The sequence below is a fragment of the Puntigrus tetrazona genome, chromosome 11 (assembly GCF_018831695.1).
Source record: "Puntigrus tetrazona isolate hp1 chromosome 11, ASM1883169v1, whole genome shotgun sequence".
Taxonomy (NCBI): domain Eukaryota; kingdom Metazoa; phylum Chordata; class Actinopteri; order Cypriniformes; family Cyprinidae; genus Puntigrus; species Puntigrus tetrazona.
This window is the reverse complement of record NC_056709.1, coordinates 5,859,054-5,887,019: the sequence shown is the minus strand read 5'-3', so window position 1 is coordinate 5,887,019 and position 27,966 is coordinate 5,859,054. Positions and strand designations below refer to the sequence as shown.

General features: G+C 35.0%; 2 protein-coding genes across 5 annotated transcripts; one reads left to right on the top strand and one right to left on the bottom strand.

Moving 5' to 3' along the window:
* Positions 1-1,953: 1,953 nt before the first annotated feature.
* Positions 1,954-19,204, bottom strand: znf362a (zinc finger protein 362a). 3 transcript variants are annotated; one of them, XM_043251446.1, is made up of 9 exons: positions 19,038-19,204; positions 13,760-13,823; positions 13,070-13,316; positions 12,866-12,991; positions 11,309-11,654; positions 8,971-9,195; positions 8,808-8,886; positions 5,039-5,197; positions 1,954-3,180 (listed from the first exon to the last, which is right to left on the bottom strand). In XM_043251446.1, exons 1-9 carry the CDS (start codon positions 19,187-19,189, stop codon positions 3,064-3,066), a joined length of 1,515 nt encoding a protein of 504 aa, XP_043107381.1. In that variant the 5' UTR covers positions 19,190-19,204; the 3' UTR covers positions 1,954-3,063. The 3 variants fall into 3 exon arrangements, with proteins under 3 accessions (XP_043107381.1, XP_043107383.1, XP_043107382.1); XM_043251448.1 differs by lacking the exon at positions 19,038-19,204 and adding an exon at positions 18,341-18,480; XM_043251447.1 differs by lacking the exon at positions 19,038-19,204 and adding an exon at positions 18,336-18,476.
* LOC122353621 lies at positions 18,945-25,673 on the top strand. 2 transcript variants are annotated; one of them, XM_043251453.1, is made up of 4 exons: positions 18,945-19,053; positions 20,432-20,851; positions 23,516-23,666; positions 24,582-25,673. In XM_043251453.1, the coding sequence occupies exons 2-4, from the start codon at positions 20,690-20,692 to the stop codon at positions 25,553-25,555; spliced, it is 1,287 nt and encodes a 428-aa protein (XP_043107388.1). In that variant the 5' UTR covers positions 18,945-19,053; positions 20,432-20,689; the 3' UTR covers positions 25,556-25,673. The 2 variants fall into 2 exon arrangements, with proteins under 2 accessions (XP_043107388.1, XP_043107389.1); XM_043251454.1 differs by having other exon boundaries at positions 23,443-23,666.
* The last annotated feature ends 2,293 nt before the right edge of the window (positions 25,674-27,966 follow it).

The window sequence follows — 27,966 nt, the reverse complement described above, 5'->3', positions numbered from 1 at the left end:
AAGTCTATTTGCCATTGTTCTGGTCGCATCGAAAAGCCACCCACGTATTTGTTTAGCACTGTTTTGAATCAATTCAGACCCAACGTGTATTTATTTTGGAGAAAGCAATGTTATGGCTTGTAGGTATTTCATTTGGAAGCAGTGGCTTACAGTTATAACACTGTAATGAGAGATTTGTTTCTTATAAAAAACAGCTTCCTACTTCACAAGATGTTAAACGATGGACTGGAGCGTTGTGGATTAATGAAATGTTATTATCAGCTGTATGACGGCACCCATTCACCTTCATTCACCACAGGTGAGGAAAAGATGCAGTGCTGCATTTCTCCAAATCCGATGATGAGAAACAAACTCTGCTATTGATTGAGATGTCCTGAGGGGGAATAAATCGTAAGCACATCATTTTATTTTTTGGAGAAGTATTACATTGCGAATGAAGATACATTTTCAACACGCAGGTCTCAACGTCAATGCATTTACGTAATAATAAAAAAAGAAGGTATACGTTTAGTCCTGCGTAAACATAAAATAAGACACAGGCTGCTACAGAATTTTCTCATTTATTTCTTTGCTTACTTTTACAAAGTCTGTTCCCTCTCCGTGTCTTGACTTTGCATGTAGCAGCCAAGGCAAACCTTATAGAGTACCACAATTCAAGACATTTAAAAAGGTATATTTTATAATAACTAGACATGTAGTCATTTTATATAAACTGGTTAACACTTAAGTACTGTATAGTTTATTTACAGCATGTTCATGCTAGGAAATAAAATTACAGAAAAGTACTGAGTACACAAGTAAACACCAATATGGTATAAAATATATATAAAATGTAATGGTAAACAACTAGTGATAAAATGGTTAAGGCTTAAAATGTGTAAAATTAACATGTTAGTTGTTAATATTTCAACATGATAATAAGAATAAACATGAATAATAAGCCAAGGAGGTATTCTAGATGTTGATACAGCTACACAAATCTCATGGGCAACTCTACAGCTTTTTTTCCCCCCTAATATTGTTCTCTCATGTAAAATTTATAATGGCTGAATCTCACAAGAAAATGTCCAGGTCATATATTTCATTCCAAAATCAAAAGAAAAAACACTAAAATATATTTTGAACAAAAAAAATGAAGCCTACTGTCTCAGGACCAATCATTTTTTGCATTTTAATGACAAGGTTTTTAATGAAAAGTTTTCATAAAATTCACCCAAACCTAAAAAAATTCTATATTACCACTAATATTAAAATAAACACACTGCCATGTAAAGGTTTAGAATCAGTAAGATTTTCTCTTCTTTTATGCTCAACGGTGTATCTGTTTGATCTGTTTGAACAGAAAAAAGTCATATTGTGAAATCCTGCACTTTCTAATAGTGGTTTTCTATTTTAATATACTTCAAGATCACTTATTTAATATACTGATTTATCATTGTTGAAACTGTTAATATTTTTATGGAACCTGATACTGTGATTGACTCTTTGATGAATAAAAATGCTATTATTTTCTTACAATATAAGACTTCTATACTATCGCATTATCCTTTTATCACTTCCTTGCTTTATAAAAAAATCCAAAAAAGACACTTTAAACACACTATAACATTATTTAGTTTATTTTTACATTATAAACTAAATAACGTTAACTTGCCAAAAAATCCTGAAAAATTGTTTGCATTATCCTCATTTGTAAGTCACTTTGGATAAAAGCATCATCTAAATCTAATAAATCTAGCGATGCGATTCATCGTAAATGTAATGTAAAAACAGTATCACGTCCCAAAAATAATAAGCAGCACAAATGTTTCTGACACTGATAATAATTCAGCATATTAAAATGATTTCTGAAGGATGATATGACACTGAGTAATGATGCTGAAAATTGTTCTTTGCTTAACAGGAATAAATTACATTTTAAAAGTATATTACAATAGAAAATTCTTATTTTTAATGCAAATATTATTTAAAAAAAAAAATCTGTATTTTTGATCAAATAAATTTATTTAAAAAACATAAAAAATTGTACTGATTCCAAACTTTTGAATGAAAGTGTACATTTATACAAATATTAAGATGAACATAAATTAAGTTTAGGCATGCCTCTTATCCAAAAATCGGCATCATTTTCTTTTATTCAAAATATAACAGTTTAGACATTTCTTGGCAGTTTTTACCCATCTATAATGTCAAATGCATGCTGACATAAAGCAGGTGTACACTTTTTTAAAGTGTTCATTTTAAACACTATATGCGTTCATTCTGAAACCTCAGAATCGCACGCGAACCGTTTTCATATTCAATTTTTGGCACCAGACCACAAGAATTTGTAAAGCACTAAAGGATTAATCTCGCAAAACATCTAAAATGTGCGGATTTGTCTATAAAGTCAGATTTATAACAGTCCGTTTGAGAAGTTAAAACATTTAATGCTAAAGCTATTTTCAGTCAGATTTCCCTACGAGCGAGGAAATGTTTTAACATGAAAGAAACGTACGGCATGATTGACATTACCAAAACACAAGACCGTTGGTCTCTAAACCGACTCGAGTTGCCCAAAAGAAGGGAATTTTTTTTTTTCTCCCCCAGACAGCATAGAAAAATATGAGAGGAGGTACTGGACTTGGTCCAAGCTTGTTTAAACATACAACGTATGTCTTCTGATTTTATAATGCATAATACCTACAGTCCCAAACGTTTAGCTGCCAAGAGCAATGCCTTTATTGTCGTAACAGACCAGAAACATTTAAAGCCAAAACTGTGTGGCCTGAAAGTGCTGTGAAACCATCTTTGGATTTCCCGATTATTCCCTCTCAACTCAACAATGAGTTGGAGAAGAGGAACGCGTGTAATAGAAACTTCCTAAAGCGCTGCTGTGTTTGAGCCTCTATCCACACAGACAAATACATGTTGGAATGTTCTCAAAAACCGAAACAAACTAACAAACACACACACACACGCAAAATAATAAACGTCAAACCACCGAGGACAGGCGATTTTGCTTGCTTACGCCAAGGTTGGGAAAGACCGAGCGACAGTGGGCTGGTCCAGGACCAGAAGTGCTCAGATGAGGGAAATGCGAACGGGAACGCTGGGTGATTCGGTCCTTTGTGGTGAGTGTTGGCTCACCAGATGTTCTACCACTGTGTGCTTAGACATGTGTTTCATAAGGTAGGTCTCCTGGAAAAGGACGTTAAATGACAGATATTTATTCATCAAGATGAAGAATACAAAGATAGACTGCATGGTGTTAAACATAAAATTCCTGTGAACTTTATTTATTTAGTACTGTTCCGAATAAAACATTTTACATAAAGGATGTTTAAGTTTAGCCCACAAGACAAATAATAATAATAATAATTTAAATAAAAAGTTAATTATTGAAATAACCCCATTCAAACGTTTGTGGTTACCTGGATGATCCACAACTGGTTTTGTTTTGCGACTGTTGTCCCTTGTTTTTTCTGAACAGTTATACTATGCTCTGTTCTTTAGAAAAATCCTTTTATTCTTTTTATTTTTATTTTATAGATTATTCTGTTTTCCAGCGTCTTTTGCATATTTTAACCCCTTCCAGCAGTGACTGTATGATTTTGACATCCATGTTATCACACTGAGGGCAACTAAAGGACTCAAACAACAATTTAAACGGTTCTAACATTCAGTAATGCTCCTGAGGAAATACAATGCATTAAGAGCCGGCGGGTGAAAAAAGATCAAGGTATTAAAGTTTAAGGTAAACTGTATTTAACTTGTCTTCCGGGAAATATGCAAGTATCTTATGTTGCTTCAGAAGGGCAGTTCTAAATGAAAAAAAATAAAATAAAAAAATAATAATAAATTATATATATATATATATATATATATATATATATATATATATATACACATTTAAATTTTAAATTTTAAATAAATTTCTACAAAATAAAAAAATGTGGACATCTTCAACCTGATTGAAAGTTTTCCTCCCCTGACACTTCAGGTACATTAGTCAATGACTTTTTTTTTCTTTCTGAAAAGATGGATGTCAAAAATCATACCGTCACTGCTGGAAGGGGTTAAAATATGCAAAAGATGCCGAAAAACTTTATAATCTGTGGGACATGGAGAATGTTTCTGAAGAACAGTGTTCGGTTGAACTTTTCAGAACAAACAAGAAACTCATGAATAACCATCACAAACAGTTGTAGATCATCCAGGTAACCACACACAGTGTTAAGAACCAAGAGTTCACAAACTTTTGAATAGGGTTATAATTTCAGCTTTTGTCTTGTGGACTTAATGTGAACATCATTTTTAATCAAGACAGTACTAAATTAAAAAAATGATGTACATCAGGGTTATTACAGTTATAATAAAATAAACCATAAAATAATCCCTCAAATTGTTTAGTTTCATTTTCATCTTAACAATGTTCTAAAATAAAGTTTATAAAAGCTATATAGACATTAAAAGCAAAACTTTAACAAAAGTATAAATTAAAAATACAATAAAGAATTCAAACTATTAATAAAACTATAATGATGTATAATTAATGAACACTATCAATTTTATTTTATATTATTTTATTTATATAGTATTTTCTTATTTGGATATGTTCAGAAATTATTAAAATAAATGTACACATATATATTAATAAAATTTGAAATTAATATAAAATACAATATAATGTTGTATTAATCATAATCAAGCTTTTAAAATAAGTGAATTGCATTTATAAGGTACTGTAACTGGTAACCATTTATTTTTTCCAACAATTTCAAAATTATTTTTGTGTCTTTTTTGTCATCTTTTTGTGGTGTGTCATTTTTTTTAATCTCCAAGTTAATGCAAGGTCATAAATATAACATACATATTAATTATAAAAGACTGATGTTTTGGATTGTTAGTATACAGCATGTCACATCATTTTCGTAAAGTATTTCATGTCAACTATACACTGATATGTGGTTCTTGGGTCTAAAAGTTTAAGTTTAACGACCACATCCCACTCAATGCAGGACAGTAGGGACAGAGTAAAGAGTGCTGCAGTACTTACTGAGGTGTAGGCTCGACCGCACATGCTGCAGCAAAATGCCTTGGCGTTTTTGATAGCGTGAGCCGACAAGTGGATTTGGAGAGACGCGGAGTCAGAGTAAGCGCGGTAACAGTTGGAGCACTTGTAAGGCTTGTCTTTATTATGTGATCTCTGGTGAGACTGTGGTGAGTAAAGAAAACGTTACATTAATTTAAATAAAATATTTTTAGGTTTAGTCTATAAATGTGTATATGTTTGTGTACATATATACATACATATATATATATACACACACACACACACACACACACACACACACACACACACACACACATATATATATATATATATATATATATATATATATATACAGTCATGTGAAAAAATTAGGACACCCTTTGAAAGCATGTGGTTTTATTGTAACATTTTTAATAAATGGTTATTTCATCTCAGTTTCAACAATACAGAGAGATTAAAGTAATCAAACTAAACAATGAAAACTGAAGAAAAGTCTTTTCAAGATCTTCTGTACATGTCATTCTACAAAAATGCCTATTCTAACTGAGGAAAAAGATAGGACACCCTCACATGTATTCCCTCTTAAATTGGCTCAGATCTCACACAGGTGCACATAATTAGTAGATCGTTACTCTGCATGTTGAATGAGGCTTGCCCTATTTAAACCTCAGACATTTAGTTTGGTGTGCTCCTGACTGTTGAAGTGAGAGTGAGCACCATGGTGAGAGCAAAAGAGCTGTCAGAGGACTTCAGAAAAAAGATTGTAGCAGCCTATGAGTCTGGGAAGGGATTTAAAAAGATCTCAAAAGATTTTGAAATCAGCCATTCCACTGTCCGGAAGATAGTCTACAAGTGGAGGGCTTTCAAAACAACTGCCAACATGCCCAGGACTGGTCGCCCCAGCAAGTTCACCCCAAGAGCAGACCGCAAGATGCTAAAAGAGGTCTCCAAAAACCCTAAAGTTTCATCTCGAGAACTACAGCAGGCTCTGGTTACTGTTGATGTAGAAGTACATGCCTCTACAATCAGAAAGAGACTGTACAAGTTTAACTTGCATGGGAGAACAGAAACATCAAGGCCAGACTGACATTTGCCAGAGATAAAGTTGACAAAGACCAGGACTTCTGGAATAATGTTCTTTGGACAGATGAGTCCAAAATTGAATTATTTGAACACAAGAGCAGAGGACATGTTTGGCGTAAACCAAACACAGCATTCCAAGAAAAGAACCTCTTACCAACTGTGAAGCATGGAGGTGGAAGTGTCATGGTTTGGGGCTGCTTTGCTGCAGCAGGACCTGGTCAGCTCACCATCATAGAATCCCCCATGAATTCTACTGTGTATCAGAAGGTGCTTGAAGAACATGTGAGACCATCAGTTAGAAAATTAAAGCTGAAGCGGAACTGGACCATGCAACATGACAATGACCCAAAACATACTAGTAAATCAACCAAAGATTGGCTGAAAAAGAAGAAATGGAGAGTCCTGGAATGGCCAAGTCAAAGTCCAGATTTGAATCCCATTGAGATGCTGTGGGGTGACTTGAAAAGGGCTGTCTGTGCAAGAAACCCTCAAACATCTCACAGCTGAAAAGTTCTGCATTGAGGAGTGGGGTAAAATTTCCTCAGACCGATGTCGGAGACTGGTAGATGGCTACAAGAACCGTCTCACTGCCGTTATTTCAGCCAAAGGAGGTAACACTCGCTATTAGGGGCAAGGGTGTCCTATCTTTTTCCTCAGTTAGAATAGGCATTTTTGTAGAATGACATGTACAGAAGATCTTGAAAAGACTTTTCTTCAGTTTTCATTGTTTAGTTTGATTACTTTAATCTCTCTGTATTGTTGAAACTGAGATGAAATAACCATTTATTAAAAATGTTACAATAAAACCACATGCTTTCAAAGGGTGTCCTAATTTTTTCACATGACTGTATATAGTGCCACATATTGATATTGGCACCCTTGGTAAATATGATCAAAGAAGGCTGTGAAAATTAATCTGCATTATCAATCCTTTTGATCTTTTATAAAGAAAAAAGTTACAAAAATCTTACCTTTCACTGGATAATAAGAATTTAAAATGGGGTGAAATATCATTATGAAATAAATGTTTTCTCAAATACAAATTGGGCACAGTTATTGGCCCCCTCGAGAATTTCTTACGAGTAAAATATCTCTGAAGTGTATTCCCATTCATATTCACAATTTTGAGTACTCCAGGCTGATTATCCAGCCATGGCTTCTTGTTTTACAGAAACATAAATAGAAGGGAAAACAAAGCCCAAATTCCCTTAATCATCCATCACAATGAGAAAAAAACAAATATTATATTTCTGATGTGCAGCAAAAGATAATTGAGCTTCACAAATTAGTCAAGTGGCTTTATGAAAAGAGCTAGAGCAGTGAAAATGACAATTTCCATCATCAGGGTAATAATTAGGAATTTCCAATCAACATAAAATGTTAGGAAAGTGTCTGGAAGAAGACGTGTGTCTATATTGTATAATGCATGGTGTGGAGGAGAGTTTGAGTGGACCACAGCAGGAGAACTGCAGAAAACAGTTGAGTGTCGGGGTCAGAAAACCTTTAAAACAATTGTCAAACAGCACCTACACCACATGATGTTTGGGAGGATTTCAAGAAAAATTATACTCAGCATACTCGGTTATCAGACACGACTGGACTGGCATCTATGATCAGATAAAACTAAGACAGAGCTTTTTAGCAGAAAACATGTTATGCTGTGGGCCTATATTTCTGCTGGGGGTCCTGGACATCTTGTTTATACACACGGCATCATGGATAAAAAAAAATAAAAAATCTGGCTCTGTTAGAAATCTTATAATGGGCCATGTTTGGATCTTCCAAACGTACAATAATCCTAACACAAACAAAACAACACAAAAATGGGTCACTGAGCACAAAACCGAGCTTCTGCTTCTCTGACCTGAACCCTGTAGAGAATGATTGAGGTGAACTGAACAGACGAAGCACCAATACAAGGCTGAGAATATAAAGAAAGGGTCTGGAGTGATTCTCTGATCTCTTGTGAAGTGTTCTCTAACCTCATCAGACAATATAGGAGAAAATTTACAGCTGTTTCCCGATGTGTATTTGAGAAAAACATTTATTTCACTATGATATTTTAAATTATTATTATCCAATGAAAGGATTAACAATGCAGATTAATTTTTACAGCTTTCTTTGGTCATATTTACCAAGGGTGCCAATACCAGTCAGTGGCACTCTATATATATGTGTGTGTGTGTGCGCACACGCTAACACTTTACAGTAATACGGTAACACTTTACAATATTTTCTCACTTGTTCACATTAGTTACTGTATTAACTAACATGAATGAACAACGAGAAACATAAAATGCAGTATTTATTAATGTTAGTTAATAAAAATATAGTCTTTCATTGTTAGTTGATGTTAATTCACTGACATGCATTAGATAATGTTAAGAAGCACAGCTTGTGATTTTAATAATATAATAGCATTAGTATATGCTGAAATTAACGAATAATAATGCATGCTGTAGAAATATTGTTTATTCTTAATTTATGTGAACTAATAATGAGCCTTAATGTAAAGTGTTACCATATCCATCTATCTACCTATACAAATAAACTTTTTTGTTTCAACCAAAGCATAATTTAATCTATATAATAGAAAACTATAAATACATTTACTAGATATTTAATACATATTTAATAATAATAATAGCCAATGTGAACATTTGCAAAAGAAGAGATATTTGGGTCTTACTTGCAGATTGGAGAGCTGTGTGAAGGCTTTTTCACAGCCTGGTTGGAGACATTTATACGGCCGATCACCTGTGTGGATTCTATAGCAAAGCAAAATGTGATGACAAATATCAACCTGAGCTCTTCAAATCAAACACGTGCACAAACCGAGGCTGTAAAGTCACCTGGTGTGCTGCTGTAAGTGTGAAAGCTGGCGGAAGGATTTCTCGCAGTAGGAGCAGTGATACGGCTTCACTCCCAGGTGAATACGCAGGTGTTGGGCCAGGTAGGACGCGTTGGCGAAGGACTTGGTGCAATGAGGGCACTTGTGTGGCTTTGCTTCTGTGTGGGACTTCGAGTGTATCTGCATGTCCGACTTGGAGAAGAACGTCAGCGGGCACACTTTACATCTGCAAGACGAAATGCTAATTATTCTTTTTCTCTGAAAACACGGGAGAATAGAGTATAGGTTATGCGGCCAGTAAATTCTGCAAGCGGTATGAAAGCAATTTAGGTGACACGCCGCAGTTTGGGGCCAAATAAAACACAGTGAAACACATACGTTGGAGGAAGGGAATTCAACTTGTGTTTGCGCCAGTAGATGAAAAACATGAAAACAACATGAAAACTAATTAAATTCCAGATTAGAATATTTACATTTAGAGCTGTTTGATTAATGAATAAAAAATGGAAACGGTCATATGCTTAAATAGTACATTTTTATTTTACACTGAAACGTTAGCGATATTACACATTTAGTTTAATATTTCTATGTAATAATAAATTAATAAAAATCAATTATCATCACTATTCTTATTAAATATATATTTTTAGAAATATAATATAATGTAGCAATTTACATTTTTGGCCAAAATGTGCTAATAAATTGATAAAAATTTCTATATAAAATAGATAGATAAAAAATATTTCTAATAGAAATAAATTAAATTACAATTTTCCCTCGTCATGCAGCCCTATTTAAATATATGCTTTAAATAGGGTAAATTTTGGGGTAAAGAGATTCTTTTAAAGTGTTCTTTTAAAGGGAGCTTAATATGTACCCATCCCAACCCCCTGGAGACCACCACCTCCCCACCAGGGGAGCTAAAGCAAGACATAATTCTATGGAATAGAGGTAAGTATAGGAAGGGGAACACGGGTAGTCAATAACCGTGGACTATAGAGACATGGATGCCAGGTCTGAAGAGGGTGAAGGACCCCCCCTACTCCGAATAGTCTGAACTGCGAGGCATGGAGGAGCCAGTGTTCACAATGGAAACAACTGGAAAAATTACCTGATATTAACCAATTGTATAAAAGATTGTAAAATCTCAAGAAGGTTTTGGGTGTCTGCTATAAGAGGAGCTGTGCACCAGTGCCCAGGAGGAGGCAACAGTGGAATAAGCCCTCAGTCCTAAGGGGCACAAGGGCCCGGTTTTGGTCCTGGCGGGAACCTTGGGCACATAGCCAGATCGGGGTCTCAAGGTAAGGCGAGCGTCAGGCAGAACAAATTCAAGTCCCCCATCCTTTTCATGGTAGTGAGTGCAACCAGGCACATAACGCGCAAGGCTCATTTTGTCAATTTTAGCAAAACATAATTGAAAGGTTATGTGTCACTTCCCTAAAATATCTTCTACTTGTGCAAACGCTGGTCACACAACAAACAATACAAAACTATAATGCTATGAAACAGATTTTTTTTTTATTCTATGATTAGCTCACCTTTACCTCATCTGACAAGTCTTCTGGTTTGAGTTTGTTCATTCATTATGTGACTGCCCCACAAGCTTTAACCATTGCAGTAAGATCCAGAAAGTGAATTGATTAGTTAATCTTCCAAGTTTTTCAAACTAATTTCAGTACAGAACCTATAGGATATTGTGCATTTGCGAATGAACAAATCACTCCCCGAGACGACTCGTTCTTCCCAAGTCACATTAAATATTCATTCAAAACAAATGAAACGTTCAAGAATGACCCATCACTAACTGAATGGGAACTCTGCAACTACATGTCAACTAGCCTTTATTACAGTATTAGTATTGTGTCTGCTAAATATGTACTAACACTCTATTTTTATGGTTTCTCAACAGACATACTGAGTATAGGATACTACCTACCCTACTTTACTAATACTTTTAGGTTTGTATAATAAACGTTGCATTTTTTTCTGTTGAAAGTATTAGCTATCTCACAGGAAACACTCAAATAGCACTCAGCACCTAACCATTCACAGGATGTCGTAATGTACTGTGCAGATTTTAAGTAAATAATATCAAACTATAGTCCATTATTAAAGAATTAAGATATAATATGGTGTTTATTGTGTGCTAGAAATAATCATACTCTTAAAAATTAGAATCACAAATAGGTAAATATTGTAATGTATCATAATTATGCTATAACACATTATAAGGATTTATAATGCATTATGCATTCATTATAATGCGTTAAGAACAGCCTTATAATGCATCATATATACTTCATAGAAAATGTTACCATTGTTATCTTTTGAAGTTGTACCTGTAGGTTTTGCCCTCTTTGGCAGTAATGCTGACAGTTGATTGGTCGGCCCCAGAGGCCAGGATTGGGTAGGGAACGACTAAGAGTGGCCCAGAGGGGTTTTCGGCTTTGATCTTTTTGCGACCTCGTCCTATGCTCTTCGGAGGAGGACCCAGCAGTCCTGCCAGTCCTCCACTGTTTTTGATAATGTCCATCCCTGGCCCACAAGACAGTCCTGAGAGAAGGTTTGGGGAAGGAGCACCGCCATGACGTGCCTGACTGCTGGTGGTTGGAGTGGTTGGGGTGCTCTGCGTCACGCTCTCTGACGTGTTGTGGTTGACAGTTCGAGAAGACGTCAGCGACAGTCCTGAAAATGAACCTCACTTTAAGCAACAGTTCACCCATAAATGCAAATTTGCCAAAAATGTACTTACCCTCAGGCCATCTTCATGTTATGTTCATGTTTTGTTTCTTCATGGAAACCGATTTTTAGAATTTTTAGAACCAGTGGATCTTCTGCAGTGAATGACTGCTGTCAGAGCCAGAGCTCAAAAAACATCACAATAATCCACAAGCAATTCGCTTAAAGGGTTACATTAAGCCCAAAATTTTGTCATTAATCACTTACCCCCAATGTCGTTCCAAACCCGTAAAAGCTTTGTTTGCCATCGAAACACAATTTAAGCTATTTTGGACGAAAACCGAGAAGCTTGTGACGTAATGAACACTGTCATGGTCCAGAAGAGTATGAAAGACATCATCAAAATTAGTGCCTTTGCCATATGTATATTTTTTTATGAAGCAACAAAAATACTTTTTGTATGCAAAGAAAATAAAAATAACGACTTTATTCAACAATTTGTGTTTCTCCACTTCACCATAGCACTATTTTGGAGAATATCCACTAAACACAAAACTGTGTACACTGTGTCAGCAGCGAAACAAGGACTTTTTTTGTATTTTTACATGTATTTATAACTTTCAGACTGAACCACTGATGGTAGATGGATTATTCTGACAATGTCTTTCATACTTTTCTGGACCTTGACAGTGTTTATTACTTGGCAGTCAATAGGACAGTCACAAGTCTCCCTGATTTCATTCAAAATATCTTAAAAGTTTTGTTCATCTTTGGAACACAATTTGCAGTTTTGTAACAACATAGGGGTAAGTGATTAATTACAAAATTTTTATTTGGGGGGTGGAGTAACCCTTTAACCTGTGCATACTTCTCTCCCCATTCAGATGAGACAACTAATATTTTGTCCAGAAGATAAAATGCCTTGATAAATTTGTTTATTACAAACTCACGGCGTTTTACTTCACAAGCTATTAATCGATGGACTGAAGATGTGTGGATTATTGTGATGTTTTTATCAGCTGTTTGGACTCTCATTCTGACGGCACCCATTCACTGCAGAGGTGAGCAACTGATGTAATGCTACATTTCTCCAAATCTGACGAAGAAACAAACTCATCTACATTTTGGGTGGCCTTAAAGGGTTAACAAATTTTGCGCATTTTTTAATTTAAAGTTGTTCTTTAAAAGCCAGCAAGAATATATTTGCATTCACGTACCTGACAGATGATTCGCTCTGGATGGCTGGTCTATGATTTGCCGCAAATGCCAGTCTTCCCACAATCCTCTTGCTTTAATAGCCGTTTTATCATCCAGATTCAAGTTTACGTCACCCAGAATACGACCTGCCCACATTATGTGCACAGTTAGCATTATGCATGCGTCTAAGTGAGCAGATCTGTGCTACGCAGCGGAGTATGTACCTGCGACTGTGCTGGAGGCGGGTCGAGCGTGTAGGGCGATGTCGGGCTGGGTGGTGCTGTGAGCGTGGAGCCCCGGCATCTGCTGCAGCTTAGGCGTTGATATATTGTGCTGCCCGCCTTCTGTGGCCGTGGGCGGCACCAGCAAGGGCTGCTGGGAAGGTACAGAAGTGGGCGGCAGGTGTGGAGGTCTGATTTTCTCCGCCATGAGCTGTTCTTTGATCTTGTTGATAAGAACGAGGTTATCCAACTGAAGAAAAAAGGGGGAAAGTGAGATTAGAACAAGCAGATGGTTCAAATCCTCCTGGTTCTGAACTACTGACATGAGGAGAAGAACATGCGTTTAATCCTGTAAAGCCTGACTTGTGAAACAAGCCAAAAAAATTTAATTTTTAGCAGTATGTTGATTATTTAGAGGCCTTAAATATTTGATATGATACAGTAGGCTTTATAGAGATAAAAGCTTTTATGGTCTAAAGAAGATCTTGCACAACATTTAAAAGATAAGGTACATTTTAAACTCTACAGTTTAGACACATGCTGGCACCCTTATCTGCTACTTAAGACAACTAGTAAACAATAAAGCAAGATTAGGCCTAGTGCTGAACTAAAGCAAATTACTGATGCTAAACTTTTTAGATAAACGACAAGGATTAATGAAGTCTGTCCAGTGATGCATGTTTGTTTTCTTACCTGACCAGGAATAGATGGTGGTGGAGGCCAGAAGTATGGATTATTAAATCGAGGTTCTGCCATTCTGAAACACACACAAACACACACACAGTCATGCTTGATTAATAATGCTTTATTTTATCTTCATTACATGGCTTTTATTTCAGTAATCCTAGGCTAGGAACAAACCAAGTGGATCTTTTTGAGAATGCATATTTAATTTGAAATACTTGTTAAGATTAAAAGATCAGAAGTCAGAACAACTTATAAAGGCTACAATTTTGCAAGGTGAAAATGATGCAGCAGGATCTGAAAGTTGCGATGTTTGACTAGGCCCGAAGTGCATACCACACGGAGGTATAGTCTTTTAAAAATCACACTATGGCTGAAATGTACAATTTACTGAAGCCTCTCATATGTGACAATGAGAGTGAGGCAGCTGAAATGAACTGACTTGCGTAAACTAATACTGAGCTTCCATGAATATTTAACTGATTTAAAATGCAGATCTAATTTGAGAAGATAACTTAAATTATTTTGCAACTTAGTGCAGTTTATTAGTTCAGCAGCAACATTCACAACCCATTTTAATATATGTACGACATATAGGATGTTCAAGAAAGACAATACTCAAGGATACTGGAAAAAAAGATAGAAAGGTCGCATTGCATCACTTGCTCACCAATGGATCCTTTGCAGTGAACAGATGCCGTCAGTATGAGAGTCAAAACAGTTGATGAAAACATCACAATAATCCATAAAACGTTAGTCCACCAGTTACCATTTATAATGGTATACCCTTTATAAAGTGAAAAAGAAGTCAAGAGATAGAGCCCCATTTACAAGCAAAAACTGTTGAAAATGGTTCTAAACAAAGTTGTCAGTGTAATTTGAATGGATTGTGAGGGGTCAATAGGAGATGGACTTCAGCACTGGAGGAAGAGCTATGGGCTGATAATAGATTAATATTTTGTCCAGAAGTTATGCTTTCCTGATGAATTTGTTTTTTTGCAAACGTGCAGCTTGCAACTTCACAAGATGTTAACTGATGGGCTGGACAGGTGTGGATTACTGTGATGTTTTTATCAGCTGTTTGGACTCTCATTCTGACGGCACCCATTCACTGCAAAGCATCCACTGGTGAGCAAGTCAAAGCTACATTTCTCCAACTTTATTCCAATGAAGAAACAAACTTGTCTACATGTTGACCTGAGAGTAGGTACATTTTCAGCAATTTTTTACTTGAACTTTAAAGGAGCAGTTTTCTTTAAAACAATACACACTTGTTTTAAAGAAATAGTAATATACTAGTAATATTGTAGGATTAATTTTAACTAGTGCTGTCAAATGTTTAAACACATAAAAAAAAAGGTTTTTGACCATATATTAAAGGTGCATCTCAGTAAATTAGAACGTTGTGGGAAAGTTCATTTATTTTAGTAATTCAGCTCAAATTGTGTAACTTGTGCATTAAATAAATTCAATGCACACAGACTGAAGTAGTTTACATTCAATCTCAACAAATTAGAATACTTCATAAGACCTACTAAAAAAAGAAAAATTTGTGAATTGTTGGTCTTCTGGAAAGTATGTTCGTTTACTGTTCATGTAATTAATATTTGATAGGGGCTCCTTTTGCTTTGTCGCCTCAGTTTGTGGCACTGCTGAGGTATGGAAGCCAATTAGGCAACATTCCAGTTCTTCTTCTTAGCCCAGGTAAGACGCCTCTGACATTGTCTGTGGTTTAGGAGTGGTTTAACAAGATGAATACGACAACTGTAGCCAAATTCTTTGACACGTCTGTTTGTCGTGGCTCTTGTAAGGTTGCGCTTCTCTCGGCTGGTTGTGCATCTTTTCCTTCCACTCAGCTTTTTGTTTACATGCTTGGACACAGCACTTTGTGAACAGCCAGCTTCTTTGGCAATGAATGTTTGTGGCTCACCCTCTTTGTGAAGGGTGTCAGTGATTGTCTTCTGAACAGCTATCACATCTTTATGACTGTGTAGCCTAGTGAACCACACTGAGAGACCATTTTGAAGGCTCAGAAAACCTTTGCAGGTGTTTTTAGATGTTTATCTGCCTGGTATTTCACCATATTCTAATGTGTTGAAATTGATGGGTTTGTGTTAAATGTGAGCCCAAATCACAACAAACTACTTCAGTCTGTGTACATTAAATTTATTTAATACATGGGTTTTACAATCTGAGTTGAATTACTGAAATAAATGGACTTTCCACAACACTTGTATGTTACCATGTAAATTTATTATATATATATATATATATATATATATATATATATATATATATATATATATATATATACACACACACACACATATATATACACACACACACACACACACACACTTGCACGTATATATTTAAGAAAAATATATGTTTATATTTTAAATAGATTTATATATAAATTATATAAATGTAAATATTTTACAAATTTGCTTTTATAGGTACATAAATATACATAGTTCACATCCATATATTATTTTAACAAACTTTGATTTTGGATGCGATTACTCATAATTAATCATTTGACAGCATAAATTTTTAACACTAAACTGTGTTCTTAAGGAATCAGACAATGGGATCATGTACTGCTTTGTGTACAGTACAGTTAAAATAAAGCTTAATGACAGTGACATGGAATGACTGCCATTGTTCAGGGTGCCATTGTTTCGGTGTTGGCTTAAGTCTTGCACTAATACTCTTATTAATGGCAGACTGTGCCTTTAAATGCATCGGCACATTACTTGGCATTATTCGTGACACAGTGATACAAAAATGATACAACACAGATACAACAAGTATTTCAAGCAAACTCATGATGTTTGTTCACACACCCACAGCAGATTACTCAATATCGCCAAACTCAACATGACGCCCATTGGGAAAATCAAACAAATTACATCTTCCCAAAGCAAGAAACTTTGAATATTGTTTGTTGCATTGCTGGCAATCTAACCCAAAAATACAAATACATTTGCTGCAACGATGCAAACTTCCTTTAGATTTATCGCGAATTGTACAAGCAGAAAGCACTTTTCAAAGCAAAGCTGACCATAAAGTCACAGAGAGCAAATCAAAAGGACAATATTTAACATTTAAAATGTTAAAACCTGAAAATGTCAAATTGCATATGTAAATGTGGCAGATTCATATGGAAAAGTGAAAACTCTACCCCACAGTTTTAGCAGGAAGTGAAACAGACACCCTTTCAGCATCATTAAGGAAATATTCAGCGGGGTCTGGGCTCATATATTTGGACATATCGCTTTTATTATTTTTGGCTCCGCTAAATGAATTTCTCTGCAAGGCCCTTTAGTCAAACACTCTCAAGACCCATAAGCACTGCCAAAACATTCATAGCACAGTGTCATGGACATAATGCAAGAAAACGATACGCGCAAAGTAATCACACCGTATGGAACCGCTTCTAAGGGCCAGATGGGTAAAGGTAAAAATTAAAAAGGTGGAAAGATGAACGTCATTGCCCTCTTTGTTCAATACAACCACTTCAAGGAACCCTTTCCTGTTGAGGTCCGGTCATTTTGACCAAGATTTTCTTCTCCTTGTAAATGCTAGATAATGTCATCACATTTGAATAAAGCCTACTAACTACTAGCTTATAAACATCTTAATGCTATATTATCACCAAATACAGCTTATTCAGTTTCTTTTTAGGACTGACATTTTATTGCACCTGAGTGATCATTGCAAAATGATCTACATATGATCATTTTCTTAGATAAACGAGGCCTACGAACGCACAAAACCTGTACTAAATGAAAGAAAAAATAAAGTTGACAACACGCTGAATCCAAGATTTGGCGTCAATACAGCCTAGTATTATGCAAAAATTACAAACGATTTTCAAATGCAAAATAGCTTATATGTAAACGTCGCAGGGCATACAAAATCCGACACCAAAAGCGCAGGTATAGCCAACAACTGAAGGAAACAAAGATTACACGGGTCAAACTTATCATTTTGTTTTCTTTGATGCCAAAATTCATTAGATATTATAAATACGATAAAGATCAAAACTTAATTCCTGATCAGTAATATACTAATAAGTAATATACTAACAAAACGCAGGCTGCATCAATAGAAGTCCTATTCATTATTTTTTTCTGATTACGTATAGATCTCAATTTCAAACAAATCACGACCTTTATGACTGGTTTTGTGGTCAGGGTCACAAAATATTATAAAACTGATAACACTGAAATTCAAGTGCATTATTTGCATAGCACTCAAAAGTACTTCAAAGAATACCATTGGAATACCATACAAACATTTAGATGTACATACGTCTGATAAAAAGGTGCACTACAAAATCAAAACACATCATTCTATAACCAAAACTGCAAAGAGTTCTAGCTATTCATAGTTTCTTCACATTTAAACGGCGCTGATGTGAAGTCTGTGAGTGACAGGCTGCCCAGCAACATTTAAAACTATTCAACACGCCAAATAAAAACCACCAGGCAGCTTTAAACGACACGTAAATATAAAAAGAACCTTTCGGGGGAGAACGACACGTCTCAGAGGCTTTGATATAAACTGAGATAAAACTTACTCAACTTTTTCTTTTATTCTATCGGCATCCTTGAAATTATTCTCAATTAAAGCACGTCGCCTTCGATCAAACGTCAAATCGCAAAATAACGGCGGCGAACGGACGCGTTTCGTGGCTCCTGAAAGTCCAGGTCCCCGGCGTCTGCCTCTCCCACATTCTCAGACAGTTTTATTAAAAATTTCAGACAAAAGGAAAACAAAAATGGCAGCCTGTCTTATTTTTATAAGGACAGGGCGCCATATTCTGCAGATCCCCAAAATTTTAGCCACAAAAATAAAGCCTGTGAAATCAGACGGAAAGAGCGACGAGCAAAACGCCGCATTATTTGCATTAAGTGCGCGAATGATTGTTTACTTAGATCTGCAGGTTTGAATAGCCCGGCTGGAGGAGAGAAAAAAAAAACGAGAGAGGAAAAAAAACGAGAGACTTCCTACAACAATCATGCGATGCGAACAAATCACGCAGATGGACACAGACGCGCGTTTTCCTAGCGAAAATGTAACATTTCTATTTCTATTGACGCAATTGTGCAGGAGCGTGCAGATGCAACATTGTTGCAACATGCGTCCGCTTTTGATTTTTTTTTCTTTTATTTGAACTTTTTGCTCACTCGAATTACTGCTAGCGTCGCTTCAACGCGCCGTGCAAACGTCCCAAAAATTCTACGCGATCGTGAAGATGAAAAGAGCGCGACAGACGTACCTTGCACACCTCGACGGTGGGTTTATTAGATTTAATGAAAGGTTCAGATGTTCTTTCGGCTTTGCCTTCAGAGGGAGTTCAGACCTTCCGGGTCGCCTGCCGTTCACTTCTGGGTGCTGCAGGCACAGCTCGGGAACGGCGAAATCATACATGATCAAATATACATCAGAGCTTTTCGCGTTCAAATAATCGTTAGAAATCGGGACTGTTTAATATTTTGCGTTACTGGCATGTCCTGCGTGAAGTCAGAGAGCTGATTTCGACCACAGGGAGCTGAGAAGAGCAGACTCCATGGCGTAGAGTAATTCAGAAACGATCATAGAAAGAATAGATATTGTAATATTCGTTTTCTATTAAAGGAAAAAAAGCCATTTCAAATAAGACATTGTTTAAACAGTCTCACAGAGCGTAAACAGTAGGGTCGATTTTGATGGGAATAGACCAGAAATACTATGCAAACAAAAACAATGTGAATATATACTAATACAACCAGTCTAGTTGTTACTTACCGTATTCAGCATCTACAATTTTCACCAGAAGTAAAAAAAAAAAGTTTATGCTTCCAGTCTTCTTCGTCTGCATTTCATAGTTATCTTAATTTGAGATATATATATATATATATATATATATATATATATATATATATATATATATATATATATATATATATATATATATATATATATATATATATATATATATATATATATATATATATATATATATATATATATATATATATATATATATACATATATATATATACATATATATACATACATATATATATATATCCTAAGTGAACTTCACCTGTAAGTGTCTACAGAAACATATTTCAATCATTTAAGCAAACACTTTCAATTAAAAGGTTTATGAAGATGAATAACACACTATTTAAAATTGTTAAACCTTGTAGACATAGACTAGTTGACTATATTTACATAAATACATAAAGAGACAAGTGTAAATTATATTATTATCAATATTCTATGTTTGTGTCTAATAGTTATATATTCCTATATATATTCCCACTTAAAGTAAAGTATATATTACTGATTAATTATAGTTAAAAGCTTTTGTCACTTGAAAAAAGTTTTATTGTTAACGATGTATACTAAAATAAAAAAATAAATAAAAGCATTAATTTCTGGTCAGAATTATGCATATTATATATAATAATATATCAATACTTGAAATAAACCTCAAATTAAAATATTTGCCAATATTTTATTTATTTAAATATTTATTTTTGTTATACTTGACAAATGTAATAACCAAAAATAAAAATACCTATATGAACATTTTCACAATTGCTAACAGAACAACTAAAATAACGACATTTTTCTTTCTTTGTGTTTTTTCCCTCCTCTTGCGTTCTCTCGGCTGAACGATAGATGGCAGCACACTCTCAGCCCTCTCCAGTCTGTCCTCAGCGCCTGCGTGGATCCGTCACAAACATCAGTCAAATACTGTGGGAAAGTCAAATAAAGCTCGCCGAAGCGTGCTCTCTCTCTCTCTGTGTGTGTGTCACCAGATACACAAGTCGCATGCGCACACGTGAGCACCTGTGAGGAAGCAGACGGACGGGTTTCTGACACTCCCTCACATAGACACGTGCTCAGAGTCTAGGTAACATCACCAAAAAAGCGTGAATGTTTAGACACGTCTCACTGGGTGAGGGCGACAAGGAATGCACACAAACACTCATTGAGAAGCAGAGAGAGACGAGCGGACGGCCACTGACTGACCGACCGGCCGCGCTCGGACCCGCAGCTCAGATGTCTGAGGTCACATCCTCTCGGCTCGCGTTTCCGGTGAGTGCGCGCGTCAGGTCGTGCTGGCCCTGTAATTATGGCCAAATGGAAAATGCCGTTGATTTTTATTTTCACGAGAATAAACCTGGAGTGGTGGCAAACCATTGAAAAAGATTTGAACAAAAATGTATTCTTATTCACGTTCAGTGCAGCACTAGGCTACGAGCAAACAATATAAACAAACGCAATTAGGCGTCAACAGATTGACAGCCATGCTGGAGAAGTGCTGAACAGCAGATGTTGGTAGTGTCAGTGACTGCAGGTTTTCTGGCATTGAACACCTCAGCCTTCAGTTGAGAACATTTGCATATCACTAATTATTGAGGTAAGGGACAAAACTTCCCTCTATTCAAAAAAGGGAAAATTCATCTGAAATGAAAGTTTCTGTGTGTGCTATGTATATTTAATATCTGTATATAAATACTCACACACAGTATATAATTTAAGAATACTTAGATGTGTATATTCATTTAATGTATATCTAAATACATACAATTTTTCTTAAATATATAAATGTGTGTGAATACACTTAACAAGTAGTACACATATATAAACAAAAAACATTTTGGATGTGATTAATCACAATTAATCGCTGCCCAGCAAATTACGTCTAACGGAAATCTGAATAGTCGGGGCATTTATTGCTTCTATTTCAAAATTAATAAAATAATAATCATTTTGTATTATTTTAAATACATTCTTTATACGTGGAAATACTTTAATTGTATCTGTCCTCAGCCACAATATAAAATAAAAATATACATTTATATAAAAGTCTACACTCAAAAGCCCTCTTTATGCTAAAAACTAAGAAATTAATTGAAAATTAAACACTCAAAAATTCACATCTAAAGGAAATCTGTATACTCAGGGCAATTTCTTCTATTTAAAATAAATAACAATGATTTCGTATTATTTTAAATACATTTTCTAAATTTGTAATTTAACCTGTCCTCAGCACTTATTTATGATATTAATTAGTGTTTAAAAATACCATTTTGCGTCAATAATTCTGAATCAGTCTTCTTAACTCTTTCAGGAAATCTTTCATATTCTCACATCTCACATTTAGGTTTTCAGTCCCAAACCTGGACGTTTTATATATTGTTTATACAAACAATGTTGAAGTCTCTGCAGTCATAGCTTTAACATATCATCTCATCAACTACGAAATCAATAAAAAATAAATATTCTGTGCTGACATTAACTCTGTCAGGTTTTATGTCTGAGATAGTTGACTTGTAAGCTGATAAAGTTGACAAGTGCTCTTGATATACCAATATATATATATATATATATATATATATATATATATATATATATATATATATATATATATATATATATATATATATATATCAAGCTGTTTATTAGTCTTATTTTTTTAACATTGCAGTTGTTATAAATAATAACAATGTTATTATATATTAAGTTAATATAATATATCACATGAGATCACCGCAATAGCAAACACTGATGTAATGCAGGTCAGGCACAAAAAATGTATATAAATAATGGGCTTTAAAGACAGGCTTCACATTTCTGTTTCTGCTACAGGGCAGTACATAACACTTACCACGCTAACATAAGCTTCTTATATCTCATCCCAGAATAAGACTGGGATTCACTGGGATGATTGTTGCATTAAATTAAATGTTAGTTTAGTTAGTAATTCGTTGTCAATCAGAACTATCAGTATTTGTCAGATGATAGTTTCTATTATTTTTGAAAGAAATGTTTGGTCCCACTTTATAGTAGGTGGCCTTAACTACTACTTCCGTTGATAATTTGATGCAATGCATTTATTGTGTACAGACATGTTTACATTGCACTTATATTTTTAAAAATACCTACATGTAGTTATACATCAGTGTGTGTGTGTGTGTATATATATATATATATATATATATATATATATATATATATATATATATATATATATATATATATATATGTATATGTATATATGTATATATATATGTATATGTATATGTGTATATATATGTATATGTATGTATATATGTATATATGTATATGTATATGTATGTATATATGTATATGTGTATATATATATATATATGTATATGTATATGTATATATATATTTGCAATTAGATTTATATTCACACTGTTGACCCATCCCTTAAACCTGTAAATACATAGCAGTTAAGGCCATAAATAAAAAAGTATGACATAAATATATTATTATATTAAATTAACATTTATATATATATATATATATATATATATATATATATATATATATATATATATATATATATATATATATATACATTAAATATAATATATTTAGAACATAAATATAGCTACATTGTGGTTAAGAGGATCATATTATCATGACAAATTATCATGTAAAACTTTAAAAATATATTTTCATTTGATTTTATTTTCATTATTTAACACGTTTAACGCGTAGTCCCCAGACAGACATACAGATAGATAGATATTACAGAAAAAAACATTAAAACATGAGATAAAAGAAAATAATAATTCACCAGGAACTTGATTTAAGAAAATAAAGTTTGATTTCATGACGAACATCAGCTGACACTGTTATCATCTTCCTTCCAGAGATTGTGCGCTACAACTCTTAAATGAAACATCAAGTGACACCATATTTTTAACATCTTTTCTATGTGTGAAGATGGAGGGTGTCCTGGGTGTTACGCTGCATGTGTGTGTGTGCAAACTGATGAGCAGCATGCTGTTGTGTCCGTCTGTAATGACACACACCGTCACTGCGGTCAGTCTGTGCTGCAGCTGCCTGCTGTTATTTACAGACCTCGTTGTCACTGGTAAGCAGAACCACACAAAGATTTATATCTGCTGCTACTTTACTCACCCTCGGGCCATCCAAGATATAGGGGAATTTTTTTCTTCACTAGAAAAGTAAAGATTTTTAGCTGAAACCGTGGTACTTGGTGATTCATAAAATGCAGCATAAAAGTCAGCAGCTGCCCAATTTTGAGAATAAAAAAAGCATATCAAGTAATCCATATATATGTATATGTTGCGCTTTGTTTACATTCCATAGAAAGCATGCGCATGCGTCTTTATTCTTGTAGCGTTATAAAATGATGGATGAACCACTGATGTCGCATTGACTATTTTGTCAAAATTTTAGCTACTTTTCTAGACCTTGAACGTGGCAGAACCCTAGGGAGGGTCAGAAAGCTCTTGAATTTCATCACAAAATCTTAATTTTTGTTTTGAAGATGAACAAAGGTCTTACAGGCTTGGAATGACGTGACTGTCAATAATTAATGACAGAATCACAATTTTTGGGTGAGCTATCCCTTTAAAAATGTCATTTAGTGCTGTCAGATGTTTCATTGCCATTAATTGGATCCAACATAAAAGTTTTTGTTTACATATGTGTGTGCACTGTGTATATTTATTAAGTATATATAAATACACACACATGTATAGAAGAAAAATATGTATTGTTTATATATTAAATATATTGACATAAATTTTAATAATAATAATTTTCTTGCACAGAACAATTGTTTCCCTTCATATGACCTCAGTGTATCAACTGGAGTCATTTTTTAAAAAATGGTCAGCTATTGACTTGCTTTTTATGAATCAGCGAGGTCAATAGTTTCACCTTATAATCTATACTATTCTAATTAAGAAAAAAACAAACATCTTAAGTGATCTTTTGGGTAAACTACTCCCTTTAATGCCTTTTTTTTGTATTCCTCCAGTGTTTTTGCTCTACGTCTGGTTCATGGAGTCCTGGTTGACGCCTCTTCACACGTCTTCAGACATCATCGCCCTTCGGTTTCTGCTCTTCCTTTGCAAGGCCTACGGAGTCGTGCTGCTGCTGATGCCTCCTTTGATTGCTGTGGAGTTGTTGTTCGATCTGCTGTGTCCTCAAGGAGGTCAAACAAAGGGACGAGATGCAAGTGAATCCCTCTCTAGTAGAATTGGCTATTTAGGATGTTTTCTAGCGTGGTGCGTGAGCGGGATCTACAGCAGCCACGACTGGATGCTGGAGCAGATCTCAGTGGAAATATGTCTGGGAAAAGGTGGCCATCTTCTTTCCTGCCTTTCCAGCGCTGAAGAGTTTTCATGGGTTCTTCCTTCTATGGTGGTGCTGTTGAGTCTAACGGGGAGCCTGGGTCTGTTCAGGACAAAGGCGTCCAGAAGATTGCCTGACTCATCTAAAAACACACAGATGGGCGAGAAAAAGGACTATTCGGGCCCCGGGCTAATGCATATGTCGCAAACTCTGGTTGACTCAGAAAAAACAGCCGGCAGCTGCGGCGTTCACATGGCTGGATTTGTGAACAGCAAGCCACATCGGATCCGTCCTGGGAACAGCGGACTGTGCACTCGACAAACCAGTTCGGCAGACAATATCCAGGAACAAAAGCAATCGCCCTGCCTCGCAACTCTAGTACAGCTCAAGACCGTTCTTCTTCTGGAAGTCACGTCATCGCCTGTCTTTTACAGGACTGAAGCGAAGCCTCAAAGCAGACGCTGTGGGTTTCCAGACTTGGAAAGTCCCCGCTCGGGGCGAGAAATCTTCAGAGGGTTGGCATGCGTGGCTCTGTTTTGTGTTTTTCCCACAGTCGTCAGCGCTAATATTCTCCTAATCTTTAACCTAGAGAATCTGCTGGTGTACAGCTCCAAACTCTTATCTCTGTCAAATAGAGATACATCTATAATCAAATAAAAAAACTGTACAATTGTATACCCTCTGGTGCACTTTGGTCTTTTTGGACCAAAAATTTCACATTTTCTTTTTAGAATTGTTTACTTCGTTCGAACCTTCGTCACAGGTTCAAGTACTTTTTGAAAAAAATTAAAATGATTGGAATCACTGGACACGAATGAAGAACCAATCTCTTCCAGAGGACACGCTTGGTACTGCATATATTTTTGAGATACCAAACTTTTTTTATTTCCATTTTTTCACTTCAGGAATCTGCCATGAGTTGATGTACAAAATATAGTACATTAACTGAAAAAATGGGGTGATTAATGCTTTATATCGAGCAAATGTATTGTATAGGACATTTATAATGTTAGAAAATGTTTCCATTTCAGATAAATGTTGTTCTTTAAAATTTCTGTTCATAAAATAAACCTGACAAATTCTAATCAGCTTTAATAAACAATAATAAATAAAACATTTGGATCGTGTGACTGGAATAATGTTGCTAAAAATGAGAAAAATCCGATTTGAAATCACAGAAATGAATGACATTTAAAAAATATATTTAAATAGAAAAGTTATTTTAAATAATAAAAATATCAAAACAAATTCTACTGTTTTTGCTGTACTTTGGATTAAATAAATGCAGGCTTGGTAAGCAGAAGAGAAAAAAATACACCGTTAAAAAACGGTTCTGTGTGTGTGTGTGTGTGTGTGTGTGTGTGTATCTCATCAGATTATATCTAAGAATCCCATGCTAATAGATATATGTGTGTGTGTGTGTGTGTGTGTGTGTATGTGTATATATACATACACATATATCTATTCGCATGAGGTTCTTGAAAATGATCTGATGAGATAACGTGGCATTCATAAAACCATGTCAAGTGACCCTGGGAAAAAATGTGAAAAAACACGATTTCGAAGTGAGGCATGATGTCTGAATTAGCTCTGATGGAGGAGGTCTGTAAAGCTGAAAATTGCAAAAGGAGATGACCAATCCGTCAATGTCCGCGTAACAAAAGACAAACACGTTTGATGGATCGTCTGTGCACAGCAAAATCTGATAGAAGACGACAAATTAAGGTTGCCTGAAACAGATGTGTTAAGAATTCACAAGTTTATGAGGTGAATTTACCTTGCAAAGTAAATAATCTGTTCGTTCTGAGAGCACCAGCTGGTTTCATGTCAGATTGCTGCGTTATTTTTAAACCCAAAACCAGTTTAGAGTTCCCTAAAAAAAAAAAGCGATTGGGCCCGAGGGGAGCTGTGCTTCACAGAACAATAGTGACATACGAGCAGTGGCATTTAGAGTTAACATAAAAAAATAAAAATGTGCAATAAAGTATTTATGCGTACAGAAGCGCTCGAAGGCACTGGGTATTTGTCATGAGCACATTCATCAAACTCCGAAGTTTCCCGCAACTTGGAATCAGTACGGGTTTATGAAGAGCAATTCATGACCGGACAAGTAGAAATAAGAGCAATCGCAAAGCTGAAGGGGAAAAAGAAGCTCTTCGGATGAGGTTACGGCTCTTGAGGTTTATCTTTCAACAGCAGAGGTCTCCCTGCGCCATCTTCAGGTATCCGCGTGTGAAAACGTACTCTGAAACTGAAGAACCCTTTGTTAATCGGTCCATCTTCCTCTCTTTACCTCTAGTTGAGTTCTGTGGAAAAGCACCAGAGGGCAAACGCTAAAAGTGACAGCAGGTAAAGACATCCTACCCCGGACGTGCACAGGCACGCGCTCAGGACCGAAATCAACTCTGATAGGTTTTTGCTACTTATTTGAACACTTGTAAAGGGCGACACAACACGCGTGAGCAACGGCACTATTTTAGTATAATCAACAATGTGCATGTGTGCATCTGTTAATATGGAACGTGAATAAACTGATGGTTTTAATGCATACCAGTTTAGACTTTAGTAATTGACAATTACTTCTGTTAGTTGTCAGTTAGTTTTAGGTTTTCATTTAGTATTATATTTAAAATTTTTGTTAATTAAATATATATATATATATATATATATATATATATATATATATATATATATATATATATATATATATGTGTGTGTGTGTGTGTGTGTGTGTGTGTGTGTGTGTGTGTGTGTGTGTAATGTAATATATAAAATATATAGTATGATTTTTCTATTTTTATTTTCATTTTAGTTTGTTTTAACTATGTGCTTTCATCATTTTTATTTATTATTAGTTAAATTTCTTTACCATTAAATTTATTTTTCACTTATAATCCTTTTAGCACTTGGTTAGTTGCTAAGACAACAATTAATATTTCTACCCATTCATTTTATTTAGCTTATACTTCCATTAATTTGAATTATTTTAAACATTTAATATTCAAAAGGAGTAAGTATTTGTTTTTTTTAAAGTTTAAGTTTTAGTAATTTTTTCAAATTATTTCAGT

Coding starts and splice junctions, on each gene's coding strand:
- znf362a (XM_043251446.1), bottom strand. CDS start 19,189: ATGTATGATTTCGCCGTTCCCGAGCTGTGCCTGCAGCACCCAGAAGTG. Junction 11,655..12,865: donor CAGAGCGAATCATCTGTCAG/GTACGTGAATGC, acceptor GTTCATTTTCAG/GACTGTCGCTGACGTCTTCT. Junction 9,196..11,308: donor AAAGAGGGCAAAACCTACAG/GTACAACTTCAA, acceptor TTCGTCTTGCAG/ATGTAAAGTGTGCCCGCTGA.
- LOC122353621 (XM_043251453.1), top strand. CDS start 20,690: ATGTTTAGACACGTCTCACTGGGTGAGGGCGACAAGGAATGCACACAA. Junction 20,852..23,515: donor CCTCTCGGCTCGCGTTTCCG/GTGAGTGCGCGC, acceptor CTATGTGTGAAG/ATGGAGGGTGTCCTGGGTGT. Junction 23,667..24,581: donor TACAGACCTCGTTGTCACTG/GTAAGCAGAACC, acceptor GTATTCCTCCAG/TGTTTTTGCTCTACGTCTGG.